We start from the raw sequence: 15695 nt of genomic DNA on the forward strand, positions 1-15695 counted from the left end.
CAGGAGAAAAAGCAGACCTTGAGTTTTCTATCAAACATACCTGAAATTGGCAAGACAATCCAATTGCTGCTCTACAGTTTGTATCACATATATTGCTCTCTGCTCATATAACATAATTTTCCTCAGGAGTTTATTTTAAAATTGTTCAAATTTGAATTCCTCTGAGTACTTTTCATCCATTTTGGCTGAAAAGCTTTTGCTGTTTCTAAGGTCTGTGAGGTTAGCTGTGTGAATGCCATTCGATTGTTGTAGTTTAATTACCATAAGTGCAATTACAATTATAATCATTCTCAACAAGTTGTTAAAAGTGGTTTGGTCTTGACTGGACTAATTATTAATTTGTCATTAATTTTCAGCGTGCTGATTGGAGAGTTAGAGACAAGCGAGGTTACGTGCTGGATGGAAAGTTGCGACAAGAAGCAGGACAGGGGAATAAAAAATGACTCAAGGGCTTCAGGAGGAAGGAAGGGAGGGTAGTTGTACGAGCCATGCGATGGAATCGTGTGTTTTACCCCCTGACATAGATGTCAGACATCTTCTCTCCTGTCATGAAAGCATCGTCCTCTAGAATTACGTCATCAGTGTTCCAAATAACAACACGAAGCTCAAAGCTAGACATCAGCAGAGCATTGACCAGAGAAGAGAGAGAGGACGACAGACAGACAGGAGACACACCACAAACACAAAGACAGACGCACAACAAATGACACAACAAACACGCACAAGGAAAAAATGGAAACAAAACAAAAAAAATAATGGTTAACTGCAAAACAAAACCACACACAGCTCACACCCACGGGACGAGGCTTGTCCACCGCATCCCGCTGTACCTACCCCCTGACAAATATGTCACTGGACTTTTCCCCAGTGAAGTAATCATCGTCCTCCAGTATTACTTCGTCTGTATTCCAAATAATCACCCTGAGCTCATATCTGGTAAGGGGGGGAGGAAGGAACACATAGTTGGACTTACACTTGACAGTAAATAGAGAGCTAACTATTCAAATAGACTCACCATTGTTTAACCTGAGGATTAAACTACAAATTCTGTTGAAAGAACTGAAGAACTTTAGACAAAGCAATAAATATTTTACCAAAGATTTGCATTAAAATGTATGCTTTTATCAGAAAGAATCTTTTTCTTTTAACTACCAGGCAGACCTACCTCTTTGGTTTCCGTGGTGATATGTCAATTGCAGGTCCAGGTGCAGGCATGTCCATAGGAAACATATCCACCCACATCTCAATGCGCCCCTTTGAATAAAATGACACAGTTTAGTAACTTTCACATTGATTGGTTTGAGGTCTTGAGATAAAGTGTCTCTTTCCTACCTGTTCGATGCCAGGTTTGTCAGGGTTCAGCAGAGGTCTGGTCTCCACGTGTTCAGGTACCAGTTTGCAACCCACCCGTGGGATCTCCTCCCAGTGGTTCAGCACCGTCAAAGCTAAATGCTCTTCGGTTTGCTTCTTCAGACCTGTGAGATCGACATAACCAAGAGAAGATAGAGAGAAAGGGAAAGCTAATGTTAGCAAAACATCACAAAGCATAAATTATGTGATCAACACACACAGAAGCATATAGAATTGGCATTTCATTTGGAGCGCCTTTATGTAAAAACCAGCCTTGCAGTTCACAAAGAAATGTGTTATAATCACATACTTCAATACAAGGATGCTCTTTCCTCAACCAAGACCACATACTACACAACCTTAATCAGGACAGCTGATGGGAACACTAGACCCCTATTCTCAACCCTCAACAATATTGTGAAACCACCTGATGCTCTACCACCTCACTTACTCACAGTTTCACAGTGTGATACCTTCATGACCTTCTTCAATGCCAAAATTGAAAATATCCACCAGACACTGACTGCTACAAATAACTCTGCATCCTCTCTGCACTCTTGGCCTACATCTTCCTTCAGCTCACTGTTCGCCAGCTTCATACTACCAACTGTCTCCGAAATAACTGGTCTCATTCATAAATCCAAGTCATCAGCGTGCCAGTTAGACTCCCTACCTACACACCTGGTAAAAGTCTGCCTACCTGCCCTGTCCTCATTAATAACTGACATCATTCATTCCTCACTGACTGCTGGTTTTGTTCCATAATCACTAAAGATTGCTGCAATAACACCAACAGTGAAGAAACCTGGCGCCGATCCGAATGACTTGAACAACTTCCGTCCCATTTCAAACTTGCCATTTCTCTCCAAAAAATTAGAAAGAACTGCTCAGATCCGCCCCCGTCTGTCTGACAACAATCACTATGAACAATTTCAGTCTGGTTTCCTTCCCCTCCACAGCACTGAGACAGCCCTAGTGAAAATCACCAGTGATCTCCTGAAGGCATCTGACTCTGGACTTCTCTCCATTCTGGTTCTCCTCGACCTGAGCGCAGCTTTCGACACCGTTTCTCATGACATCCTCCTGGACAGGTTACATTGGCTCCCTATCAAACCCCACATTGACTTTAAGATTCTACTCCTCACGTTCAAGATCCTTCACAACCTGGCACCATCATACCTCTCTGAACTTATTCGAACTCTCCGATCCTCCTCTGCTAACCAGCTCTCTGCCCCATCTGCCAATTTAACCACCCTGGGGTCAAGAGCCTTCAGCCGATCTGGTACAATTGAAATCATTCAGTGGAGCTTAGTGTGCTCTCTCCTTGTGAAAATGGGTTGAATTTAACAGGAAATATGTTTTATTATGTCAAAGCATAAAGAAATTGTTTTTTGTGTACAATATCACAGTTTTGAGGGTGAAATAGTGATGTTTAAAATCCTTTATGAAGTGCCTTTAAATTATTGTCATGAATTTAGAAGAACACTTCCTTACCGTTTTCATCCTCGATTTCTGTTGGCCCTGTGAAGATGCGGCTTGCCACCTTCACTTTTCCTCCAGGACCATAATGAGGTCCATCAATCTTGCCGTCCTTACACAGTTTCGCCAAGACCTGAGTGGGCTTCATAGGATCACGCCAGACATTGTACCCATGGCTAACATAAAAAGATAATAAGAAAAAGAATATTTATACTTCTGAAGTGTTGGATTAAGTGTAAGTTATGATTCATAAAGTACACATGAATTCAGTCAAATTAAGGATTTTGAGATTACATTTCTGTTATAAATCTTACTTTAAACTCTTGTCAAATTACACAACATTTCAAACATTACTAACAATAAAAGTGTTGAGTTTCATATGGTCAAACTGTAACTAAACCAATCACTTAATCATGTAAAAGATAAGACACAGATGCTCACACAGAGTAGTTGGATGAAATGCCACAGGTAGCTCTGTATTTGCTGTAGAAACGATTCTCCAGATCAATCTTTGTCTCTCCAATCAGGTCATCTGTGCCCACCAGGTCCCAGTCATACACAGACACTGTTAGCATGGACTCCATGGGGAACGTAGCTTCAATGTCAAATGATCTGCGCAGGAAGGAAAAGTGGAAGACAATCAGAAAAATAAGGGAATTAAAGGGGACATGTCATGCATAATACTAGGTCTTTACTTTTATTTTCATTTACAGTTAAAAAAAAATCCTCGAGGTAACATTTCAAACAAAGCGTTCAGAGCCTGAGCTTTTGACATGGAGGGAGCATTTTTAGGTTTCAGGTTTTGGAACTTTAAACCATCTGATATCATAACAGTATAAAAATAACAGGAAAAGCACATGTCCCTTTAAGATATGTATACTGTATACTGTATGTATGTGTATGAGGGAGCATCAAGATTCAGGTTTAGTTTCAAAATATTGTAGCACAAAAATATCAGGACAACGCTCTTTGAATGACTGCTGCTATGTTTCATTAATCTGACTGAAGCATTTGAGAATTATTTAGATTTTTTCTGCCTTTTTTCCTGCTTGAAATAAGTTTCATAGACTTTTCTCTTGAACTACCAACACATGACTACAAAGTGTTAAACTAAATAAATAGATGGTTTATCTCTACCCACTTGCCAAACACAGGATTGAGTTGTTTGGAGATGTAGTTCTCTTTGTCCTTGACCTCTGACTTGCCCAGCTTGATGACAACGTACGGATCAGCCTTTCCATTGATATCAGCAGGATGAAGATCTGTGGCCTGAAGTGGAGGAATAAAACAGAACAGGACAGATTAGGAGAGATTGATCATTTTAACCGAAGTATAGATCTAAATAGAGAGGATGTCACTTACCCTGACCACATAGACACGAACGAGGACATTGATTGGATCGTTATGAGGAATGCTCTGGAACATGCCCATGTTAGGATCAAATCCTGCCTCTCTTGTGATCTCCTCTGACAGGGGTAGTTTGTACATACATAAGGATCCCTGAGTCACAGAAAAACAAACAGGTCACAGATGAGGCGTATTCATATTTTCGGTCAGCTGGCATGGACAGAGATGCACTTGTTGTTTTACTCCCACCTTGTATCTTCCAACAATTCTGTCATCATCCATAGCCTGTTCATCGGCATCCCCAGCTTTTCCTCTGTAGAGGTTGAAAGTGTGAAGCCAGTCCTCAAAGTCACCATACTCACTCTCCAGCTCCTTGTTGTACACCTGCATAGGTCACCAACACAAAGTATGTCTATGAAACGTTAGTGTGTGCTGGTTCATATTTGACTGAGTGTGAACGATACACTCACCATCAACTCATCCACTCTTGCTTTAACTGGTCGTTTTTCGGGTCCATCCATAGCTTGAGCCTTTTTTTTGTCCTTGGAGCTCTTCTTCTCTTTTCCCTTTCCCTCTCTTATCTTGGAGCCTTTCAGAAGAAGGTCATCAGGTTTGATATCTGACCAGGGGAGGGGGGGGTGAGTGGAGATGGAGATGAACACCGCAGGGTTGGACTCATGAGGAGGGAGGCAGCGTTTGCATGCAGCACTCAACATGAAAGTTGACAGGTGTGCTTATAAATGGAACACATTCCCCCAAATGCATCTTGTAAATGTAACCATTTGCTGTTTACTGAACTCTCACAGCACAACAGTCCCAAAACAAAAGACATTTTAAATGTATATTAAAGCGATGGTTCGACGTAATTTCGACCTAGCGTCATATGCACCATGAGGTCTATCTAATCAGCGCCTCAGCCGTTTTTTTTTCATTTGGTCGCAAAATAGTGGCGTTAGAGCTATTAGCTGAATGGCTTAGTACAGGTGTTAACAGGACCACCAGTGTATCTCGTAAATTACCCCACTAATAATGCCTGGATTGTTATCAAACTTCTACAGTAGTACAAATAGGGTCTTTACTCATAAATCGATGCAATGAAAAGTTTATAAGTACACCAGGAGTGTACTTAAAATCAACTCTTACCTGATGGCTTTTACTCTGCTGCTACTGCTAAAGCTGTAAACATCGTCGAAATATCGTGCGATCATGCACAGATCTCTAGATGTGCTGTGCGGGTGTCTCGCGAGATCACAGTATTTCAGTGACCGCGCGATATTTCGACAATGTTTACAGCTTTAGCAGTAGCAGCCGAGTAAAAGCCATCAGGTAAGTGTTTATTTTAATAAACTCCTGGTGTACTTACAAACTTTTCAATGCATTGATTTAAACAATTGTATAACAGAGTTTGAAAAAATATTTGAAAAAAATAACCCAAAATGCTATCAGGGTTTTCTCAGATTTGGCTCCAAGCTTAACAGATGCTTTTGGGTTTCATGACGGTCATTGTAAAATCCAGCATGTATGGAGTCTGACCCATACTTGGGACTTAAAATCAGGATATCTTGACCTTACATCTTGTCCAATTTTGTCAACATCTGTCCATCATCTTTTGAGTCCCCCAACTTAATGGTAGTGCAACACCATTGCACCATTTTTTAAATGTAAGAACAATGTTGTCAGTAAATCATTGTCTTATGTGGTCTTATTAAGTATGTAAAAAAAACATTATGTTTCATATGTTTGGACACACCTACCCATTCATTTGAATGATAAACTTTTGCTGATACAACATGTCTTTTGTTTACAGACAAAACCAAAGTTTAACAATGAATTTGTCAATTCCATTTTTTAGAGTCAGCATCTTCAGATCAGAGTTATGTTTATAGATTGCTGCCTGATGGTAAACAGTTCATGTGCAGTCAGTGATTTGACTTTAGCCAACTTTCATGTGTGCTGCAGAGCTGGGAGGTCATGCTGATATATGAAGTGGTCATGAATGTGATGATGTTCGAGTATGTTCATAGCAGGGATGGAGAATGGTTAAGTGGGAGTGAAGACCTGGGATGAAACACACACTGTATGCTACATCTGCATGATCTGCCTCACATAGACAAAGAATGATATTTAATTTAAAGTTTTCTTTCTCATAAGAATTTTCTTGCAGACTTCTCTGGGAGAGTAGAATACATAACAGAATTCATTCTCTTCATCCTCAAAGCTATCAAGTAAAAATGCATGAAACACCTGAGAATTATTGAAAATAGTCAGGAGAATGATGATTCTTGCAGAATAAATGCAATATTGTTGACTATACCCTTTAAAAAGAAATGAAAGTTGCAGACATATCGGCTTGCTGGCAGGCAGCCCGGTTGATTTGTTGTTCAATACCTGCTGCTTCTGCTGCTATCTCCAGGTCTTCTCTCTCCTCCGCCTCTGCCTGAGCCGCCTCCTGGGCTCTGAGGGTCTGCAGAGAAAATTGTTGAGGGCAAACATGTGATATGATCTAGACTTTACTAGACTAAAGTGGATTAAAATACAACACAATAGACAAACCTCCTTCAGTGTCTCGATAGAAGCAAAATATTTGGACCACCAGTCCAGTACACTCTCATCTGTCTCTTCTTCTTCTTCCACCCCTCCCTTCTTCTTCTTCTTCTTCTTCTTCTTGTCTTTATCGCTCTCTTCTTCAGTCTGTTGAAACAGTTTAGACACTAAAGTGATTCTCTGTAGCTCAGTTTTTATTCACAACGAGGCAACAGATATCTACAGTGCATATCTATATTGCTATATTTCTATTGAAGCGATTACTTACCATGTCAACTTTTACTACAGCGTCAGACGTCTATGACAGGGGGTGTCACATAAAACAACACAGGGGTTAATACATACAGAGGATCACACAGGCATGAGTAGCATATTTCCAGAAGCAGAAGCAAAGCAGTGCTTCACTTGCACATCTTACACATATAAACACACACAGTTTACTATAGAAATTAGCAGGCATTGCTCTACTGTGCATCAACATACTACTATCAAACTTACAGCATCTAACTTGACAACTGTGTCCATTTTTCGGACCCCAGCCTCTGAGTCCATGTTGACCATGATGTCACCTGCGGGGCGAGAGAAAGTGCGGGAGGAAAGGCTGGGTGAGGAGCGAGGCTGGCAGCCGCCATTTGCTAGGACCATGTAGCCATTCATGAGCTTAGCTGGAGCGAGTTCGGAAGGTAAAACACAACAGGTGGCAGTAAGGGACAGGACAGCCAAAGACATGCGAGAGAAAGAGAAAAGGTGGAGAGATGACGTAAGTACAAAGCAAGCAGAGAAATCAGTCAAGTTAGTGAAGAAAGTTAGTGAAGAAGTTTGTTTTAACCTTTCTTGAAACACAGTATGCTTTGTTTAAAATTTTATAAACACTCCACACAGGTTAAAACAAAATCTAAGAAATATCTTCAGACATGGTTTTACCCATATCTGGTAAGAACCTACACCTTTTTTTCAGAATAAGAGAAAACTCAGAACTGAAAAAGAAATTCACACAAGATTGCCTTTTGTATGATTTGAAATATTATATGAATATTTCTAAATTATAAAAGGCTTTCAGTCTTAATGGCATTGCATTAATAAATAATAATACACTTGACACTGTAGAGACATTAAAATGTCCTCTATGGATGAAGTATTCAACAACTGTGAGTAAGCATAGCTCTCAGCAAAGATTTCCCCTGCATAAAGAATGGTAGAAAAACAAAATATATAGGGCCCTCTTGAAGTAATGGATATGGTCCCTCATAAGATGTAAAGCACCTGCTGTGGCCCAGTTGCTGGAGGTCTTGTCTGGGGCACTGTAGATGAAACGCCTCAGGCTGCTGACAGCATGGGACCCAACCAGGATGTAACGGCCAAATGCACGGCAGTCTACCACTCGGATATTAAGTGGAGGGTGTAGAAGCTCATTCTCTGGCAAGTCCTGATGACAAGATAAAACTTGTCAGAGGACTCATGCTAAGCTAAACCTAAACTTCCAAAAGATTTCAATAATGTTTAAAGCAATAAATCAAAGACAACATTTGGTTCTTGGGGAGCCTGATTGGTTTACAAAAAACAACTGGACATGTCTAAGGTCAGGCTTTTTAATGACATAAATTAAATATGTACTCACCACCTCAAACCACTTGACCAGAGTGCTGAAATTGGGGTTTTTCTTGTAGTTCTGGATGAGGGCAGATTGAACACCTCTACCTGCACACTCGATATCCACACGGGGACGATCCACCTGGGCCAAGTTAATCCTCTTTAGGTCCCTTAAGCCCCAAAACAAAACCTGAACCAGAGCGAAACAGCAGTAAGGGAATAGGATCCATAAAAAATCAAAACACAGAGGTGGCAGTTAAAATCTTACCTCTATGCGGTAGCGACTCAGGATGGGCCGGATGCCCAGTGGCACAGGGAGAATCGGTCCACGCTCTGAGTCTGTCTGTCCCTCAATGGGAGGAAGGTCAGCTCTCCCTCCTTGACCAATCTGATACAGGAGGAGAGAGGGGATATAAATCTGGGCAGGTTGCAATATTTCTGTGACTTCAGCACTGTGATACATTTGTTTTCTACAGCCCTAAATATTAATCTTTCTTTGCTTAGTATAACAACATTGAAGAAGTGCAGAGGACTCAGACGGTTAATGTCATGTTGACACAGTAATTGCAATACAAACACTGACGACAGAGAAACCCCAAGAGTAAGACACATAGGATGAAAAGAGAGAATGAAAAGAAAATAGCACCTTTATTTGAGGAACAGCAAAGTTATGGACAGCTATCAGAGCTCGCCTAATCTCCTCCGTATCGAAAGGTATCTGTAAGCAGCAGGAGGAAGGCACAAGAGGGAGAAATGGATATTTCACACGAAAGAGAAGGAAAAACAAATATGTAGGATGTAGTGTATTTTCTGCTACAGATCAATGTATTATGTATTTCTTAAAGTTTTGTGTGTAGGCCTATATTATAGTTTATATAACGGTCTGTGTAAACTTGATATGAACCTCCGTTCATAATAGCCCGAGAGACAGGAGGACAGCTGATACCATCCTGTATAATGGTACCATTCTATATAATGGTAATTAACATCAGGAGGTATTGGATCATGGGAACATAAACAAGTAATTGATTGTGTCCTGTGTTCATGCTTTGGACGTATGCATTTGTGGGGTGTAACTTCAGTATAAAAAGATTGTGCAAACAGAGAGCACGCAGAGACAGACAGAATGAGGCTCCAGTTTGACCAGGGACACCTTCAGCAACCTCAAATTGATAGAGTTCTGTCTCCACTATTGGCAATAAAGAAAACCAAAAAGAGCGTTGACTTGGTCTTAAATGAATCCATTCTTCTCACTCAGAGGGTGATAAAGTTCACCACAAGGAGAATAAAGTAAAAAAGGTATGTGATGATGCCATATGCAGGCAGTACAAAAATAATGTAAAAAAAGGTTGTGAAAACAGGCAAAGAGCATAAGATGAGTTTTAAATGAAGATAAATGTGCACAATAAATGACAGAGAGAAAGAAAACCTGTATTTTGGATTTTTTCCCACCATTTCCTTTTGTGCATGCTTCATATTATTAAAGCACTGAAAGTCCTTCAGCGTTCTCAGACTGTTACCTGTAGCAGCTCAAAGGCAGCCAGCAGTTCCCCGGCAGTGCAGTTCCCTCTGTAAATCTGGTAGTACTCCAACTGTGGCGGGAACCTCGGAGGGCCATAGTGCTCATCACACATCTTGATGGTGGGCTTTGCAAACGTCCGACCTATGAACTCTGCCTTGCCCTGAGCATCACATCATGACAGAGGGCAGGTGGGACAGTCATGGAACAAGGGAAGGGAGTTAGACAAGGGTGTGGGAGGTGCAGTTTCTATGGTAGCCACTTGATGTCAGTATTGGTCAAAATGGTCGAAGGTTACAATAATGGAGAGTATGAGTATGAAAAGCTTGTAAACAGAAAAAGCCTTATAACTCCCAAATTAACAAACTGATGATTGCAGTGTAATGTGAACAAAAAGAGGTGCAGTCATTAAATAGAGATGTGCATAAAAGCATTTTCCAAAAACGAGTATTATGAGACAGATTGCCTGCACTGCACCACCACTACTATTACAGCCAATACTGCTGCAGATGCTCTTAATACACATTGCAATCTGACTGGTGGAGGAGGTACATGCACGTTTCCAAACTTTCCAGGAGCTAAATGAACCAAACAATTCAAATTACATCAGCTGTCAGGTATGAACAGCTATTAGAACCTCAACACAGCTTCTATAATACTAATGTTTTTACACTCTGTTCAGCAAGGTTCAAGAGCAGAGTTCAAGTAAGAGACAAGGTGGATGAGTGAAGTAGGGATGGGCAGACGGTCAGAACATGAGGGATGGAAAAGCAAAGCACTGTTAGATTTATTGGCACAAACCAAATCATTTAAAATGGACTAACAAGGATTAATGCATCTATAGTCCTTCATTTAATAGAGAAGAATCCTACCACCGTGTCCTGGTCATAGATTTCAACTACAATTATTGGTGGATCGTCTCTTAGCTCGCTGGCCTCCCCAAACAGCTCCACATCATCAAACACCAGCAGCTGGTCCCATGTGGGGCAGAGAGTCTCGCTCAGAACCTGCAGCACACACACACATCAACTCAGTTTACTTTCTGTTTGTCTCGCTTGTTGTCATACAAGCACACACAGACACACACACACACACACACACACACACACACACACACACACACACACACACACACACACAAATTCACTAATGCACACACATTGAGAGTCTTACCTCAGTGACCTGGCTGTGCGTAGAGAAGAAGACCCTTGCAAAGGGGTCTGAAAGGCCACTGCTGTCAGCTGCAAAGAGACTGCGGGCCTGGTACATGTGCGCTCTCAGTTGGAAGACTTGCTTCACTGTTTGGGCACACACGCAAGCAAACACACACAAACACACACACACACACACACACACACACACACATCACATCCCAATCAGTTCCCTTTGTGAGCAATCTTATATTGAAGTTAGAAAAGTAAACCACAAAGCAAGTCAATAGACAATCAGCAAAGGTCTAATGTGAGTTTGTCTGTGTGATTGCTTCATTTGCATTTAAAACTTAAACTTAAATTTGCATTTAAAACTTAAATGCAAATGTAAAGCTTGACGCTGAACAATAAATAAAGGCAAAAGACTATGGTGAATGGGAACTGTTACTTGAAGTGAAGAGATGTTTACCACCAAGCTATCTGCCACATACAGAGCTGGTGCAGGCTCAGCCGCTTAGGTGTTGCCGCTCTGGAGTTTCTGGCGTGTACTTACTGTCATAGACAAGGCTGACAGGGGGGACAGACTGAAGACCAGGGCTCATTTTAGCAGCTTTGACCTCTTCAAAACCATTAGGCAGACCATTAAGGAAGTCCTTCCTTTGCTTGTTCAGGCCCAGCCACAGATACAACTCCAGCTTAGCCTGAACGGTCCAGCCTGCATGACCAAAGCCCTTTTTACCAGGCAGCTGTGGACAAAGATTAGACCAGCCATTAAGTGATTAATTATTAAGACTTCCATTCAACAAACCACATTCACTTGTTGATTCTTAGTACTGGCTGAATAGTGAATGCTCTTGGCCCAGAGGGCTCAATATTAAGCACATAGCACATCTTCTCTGTGGTACCGTTACAGTGAGTCAATCAATACACATTATGCAGACAATGTTGCAACAAGACCCAAAGCTTAAATATTCAGAAGCCACCTTATTGATTTTCAACCTTCACTCTAGGCAGCTGTCATGTACAAGCATATTATAAACATTATAGTTGTCAGTGTTTTATCTTGTATCACGACTATTCACTAACTACTAACTACTACTGATCAAGGCAGCAATGTCAGGTGATGAGAATAAGTAGAGATCTTGGATCTTGCTCAACCCATGATTGCACCATGAGAATCATCAAAGTGTCTTTGAATGTGACACATGCTTACAAAGGCTGAGAAAAAGATACCTTGAGAAAGACAGCTTTGACTTTACCACAGTCCTTTCCTGTTTCCTCATCCACTATGGAGTACAGGATATCTTTGGAAGGAATCCGGGCATAAGCAATGCGCTTGTTGTTGCTCATCATCCAGACAAAAACATCTGGGATACTGTGCTGTGGCTGGACAAGATAAATATATGACATCACTTGTGATTATATAATTGATATGCAATCAGCAATGTCATTATTCAACAGAAAGGGATGTGTATATACTATTAATTCTGCATGTGTGAAATGTGATTCACAGTTTGGATGCAGTGTGAGCACACAATAAGGTCACATAAGGTTAAATTATTACCTCATCAGCAAGGAAGCGGAGCCTCTGCAGGAAGTTTTGCACCAGTTTGAGTTTGTCTCTGACTGTGTTTTTCTTCACCTGCGTCCGAATCTGCCTGGCTTGCTGACCCATGCTGTCCTGCAGGAGGACAGGGTGTGAGAATGAAGCTTAGTTCACCTTACAGCTCATCGTACACACACACACACACACACACACACACACACACACACACACACACACACACACACACACACACACACACATGGTCTCAGTTCACATTCAATACAACCAACTGTATAAGTGGGTTTTCTTCACAATATAAAAACATAAAAAAGTGTAGGTTCAAAGAGAATCTCATTTTAAAACTGCATATAAATGACTGATACTAAAGCTAGTTACCAACTGATAATTGGTACTGCCATGCTTAGTGTTTTCATTACCTCACAGTGCTGCCATGCAGGTATAGGTGAGTAACCAATATAGTTTCTTTCAAAGTGTGTATGATAAACACTGTTAATACATACTGTATTAAACCGTACCTGCTCTAATACAGACATATTCATGATATAACATTCTCTTCTATTATCAGAGCATCATACTTTGCATTCATTTTGAATTTCCTTTTGAGGCAAATCAAAATCTAACTTTTAAAATAATCTAATACAATCATAAATCAAAGGAAAGGTAAAACAAACTTTGAGGGTGAGTTAGTATGTAAAAAGCATGCAGATGTATGCAAAGCTTTGTTATAAGAGAATATAAATAAGTATTTCAGAAATGGTTTTCCTTGCTTGGCCTTCACAGGGATTTTACACAACAAAGCACTAAAAGTACTAACTGAATAGCAGCTGGGTTGATGCCATTAATCACAGCTGTTTACTTTCTTTATTTGAAAAAAGAAATCATACCAGCTCTCTCATGCAGGACTTGAGCCGTTCTCGATCCAGCTTGGTTCTGCCTGCCTGGTTCAAATCCTTGTTAGCAAGAGTCACAAACCGACTGGAAAGGACCAGAAAATAGAGAAGATCAAAAACATAATAGTGGCTTGTAAGCATATATTTATATTTGCATGTGTCATACTATGTAATCAAAACATACATTTAATTTGTCCTTATAATTTTAATTTGCATCTCTCAATATCATGAGAAACTCCAGTATGAGTAATGTCCTCTGAGTCACAATTCCAGTTTGGATACACTATGACAAATTATTATTATTATGTAGCTTGCCTGCAGCCAATGCTGAGCTCCTCCACCACTCCCCTGAGTCGACGCTCTGGAAAGGCCTTCTCTGTCTTAATGACCTCCTGAACATCATTCAAACCCTCTTCCTGCCAAAACACAAAACACACTAAAGCTTAGCACAAAAAGAGGTTCTGTTAGTACTCAAACGTTTATAACCAAAACATCGATTTTAAATGGAAAACTATGCTTATCTACACATACCACCATGCATTGTCACACACGTATATGTATACAATATCTACAGACAGAAATGTGAGCTCTTGATATAGACCAAGGCTGTTGGGGTTTACATCACTTACGCTTGCACAGGAAGCTTGCATACTGACCAGCTTATCAGCGATCTTGTCCATCATGTTGGAGTTGTAAAGTCTTCTTCTTTGGTCCTGCCACCAGCTCTTGATGTAGACACATGGCTTCTTTTCAAAGTAGGGAAGATGGAAGTAATTCCTGTAAAGTTCAAATGAAGAGACTCTGAAATGTTGTGCATAAACTGAATGTGTGAAGGATTGAACAAATACTTTTTAAAGATAGTCTATCTTTACTGATGTACTATTTCTTATAACTGTAATGGTTTTTATTACCTGAAAAGGGTTGACCTAGGTTTTCAATATATTAAAACAAAATTAGCAATACATAAACCAAGCACCCTTAACCTTGCCCTTTGTGACCCTTGACCCCCTGACCTGTCAGTGATGACAGGTCTCATGAGAGGAGTGGAGGAGACCGAGACCAGGTCCCCGTCCTCGTCTGCTTCATCCTCACTGGAGTTCTGGATGAGCTCGCTCTCCTCCTCTTCATTTTCTCCATCTTTCTTCTTTTTCTTTGCTGATGATGGCTTGCTTACGCCATCTATTTGGTTGCCATAGTTACCTGTCAGAGGGAAATAGCATCCCACGTTGTTAAGGAGTTGTTAAGGAGTGTGCATGGATACAGTGGCTAAGAATTCTGTACACTGTCACTTCCAGTATGATATCAGCAACTTGTGAAGTTTATTATCTAAACATGTGAGATAATTCCAAATATATCCATTCTGTTAAACATTAAACCTTTGTCTGAAATGCATTTTGATATCAAAAATATGAAATACAAAAAGCTGATTTACCGATTGTGATTTCAAAAGTAATTGGCTTGTCACCAATCTTCCTGTCAATCATGGTGGCCTCCAGAAAGGAACCAAAGAGGAAGAACTCCTCTATTTTCCCTGTGGCGCTCTGAGGGAGAGAGGAGAACGGCAATAAAGACAAAGGAAAACATTTGTTTTTGGAAGTGCATTTATTATGGTGTATTGTCTGTGGAAGAATTACTGCAGATGCTCATTTCTGTAATTTAATATGGACATAAATTTTACATGGCTACTCTCTGAATTATTGACTTACTATACATTCAATTAGTAATTTAACATCCCACCATGTTTTCAGGTGTTCTACACTCATTTATTCATGGGGTTATTAACAATATAAATATTAATAATTGACCATTATTCTTTTAAAATGTAGCATTATTACCAATTTAGCAGTCAAAACATCTTGGCCCATTTGCAACTTAAATCCACAACACCAGCTTGTCAGATTTATTACACACCAGTATATGTGGGTCTATACACTAGCTAAAGAGGTCAAAACTAACACTTGTAGTATATGGAAGAACTTTATTGATAGACCAACCTGTTTCAGCTTGCGGTTTTAATTACTTCCCCTTAATATACTGGCTCAATCCTGGCACTAGTGCTGCTACCTTGGCAATGAATGCTGGCTCAAATTGGGCCAAGTCTACTCCCTTAGAACCAAACAAGCTCACAACTTGGTACACAGACATTAATCCGAAATCAACTTGAGCTGGCAGACGTACTTTTTATTTATTGTCATCCTTTCTTAGTCTTAGAAATTAGGATGACAGTCGCCACTCTTGATGTTCCGAAAGCACTGATG

At 40.4% G+C, this 15695-nt stretch overlaps 1 protein-coding gene across 1 annotated transcript in view; it reads right to left on the reverse strand.

Moving 5' to 3' along the window:
- otofa (otoferlin a) overlaps positions 1-15695 on the reverse strand; it is a 75660-nt gene that overhangs the window by 6411 nt on the left and 53554 nt on the right. The window contains exons 18-43 of the mRNA XM_053336698.1: positions 14870-14978; positions 14451-14637; positions 14094-14214; positions 13753-13853; positions 13432-13522; positions 12545-12661; positions 12214-12366; positions 11534-11726; positions 11003-11127; positions 10702-10836; positions 9831-9992; positions 8579-8698; positions 8339-8500; positions 7984-8146; positions 7219-7289; positions 6989-7018; positions 6730-6867; positions 6515-6640; positions 4426-4560; positions 4192-4329; positions 3971-4098; positions 3271-3441; positions 2837-3005; positions 1333-1467; positions 1166-1254; positions 835-933 (exon numbers count right to left, since the gene is read on the reverse strand). Coding sequence (XP_053192673.1) covers positions 835-933; positions 1166-1254; positions 1333-1467; positions 2837-3005; positions 3271-3441; positions 3971-4098; positions 4192-4329; positions 4426-4560; positions 6515-6640; positions 6730-6867; positions 6989-7018; positions 7219-7289; positions 7984-8146; positions 8339-8500; positions 8579-8698; positions 9831-9992; positions 10702-10836; positions 11003-11127; positions 11534-11726; positions 12214-12366; positions 12545-12661; positions 13432-13522; positions 13753-13853; positions 14094-14214; positions 14451-14637; positions 14870-14978 — 3368 coding nt within the window. The remainder of the gene's footprint in view (positions 1-834; positions 934-1165; positions 1255-1332; positions 1468-2836; positions 3006-3270; positions 3442-3970; positions 4099-4191; positions 4330-4425; positions 4561-6514; positions 6641-6729; positions 6868-6988; positions 7019-7218; positions 7290-7983; positions 8147-8338; positions 8501-8578; positions 8699-9830; positions 9993-10701; positions 10837-11002; positions 11128-11533; positions 11727-12213; positions 12367-12544; positions 12662-13431; positions 13523-13752; positions 13854-14093; positions 14215-14450; positions 14638-14869; positions 14979-15695) is intronic.

Source organism: Scomber japonicus, chromosome 17, assembly GCF_027409825.1.
Source record: "Scomber japonicus isolate fScoJap1 chromosome 17, fScoJap1.pri, whole genome shotgun sequence".
Taxonomy (NCBI): domain Eukaryota; kingdom Metazoa; phylum Chordata; class Actinopteri; order Scombriformes; family Scombridae; genus Scomber; species Scomber japonicus.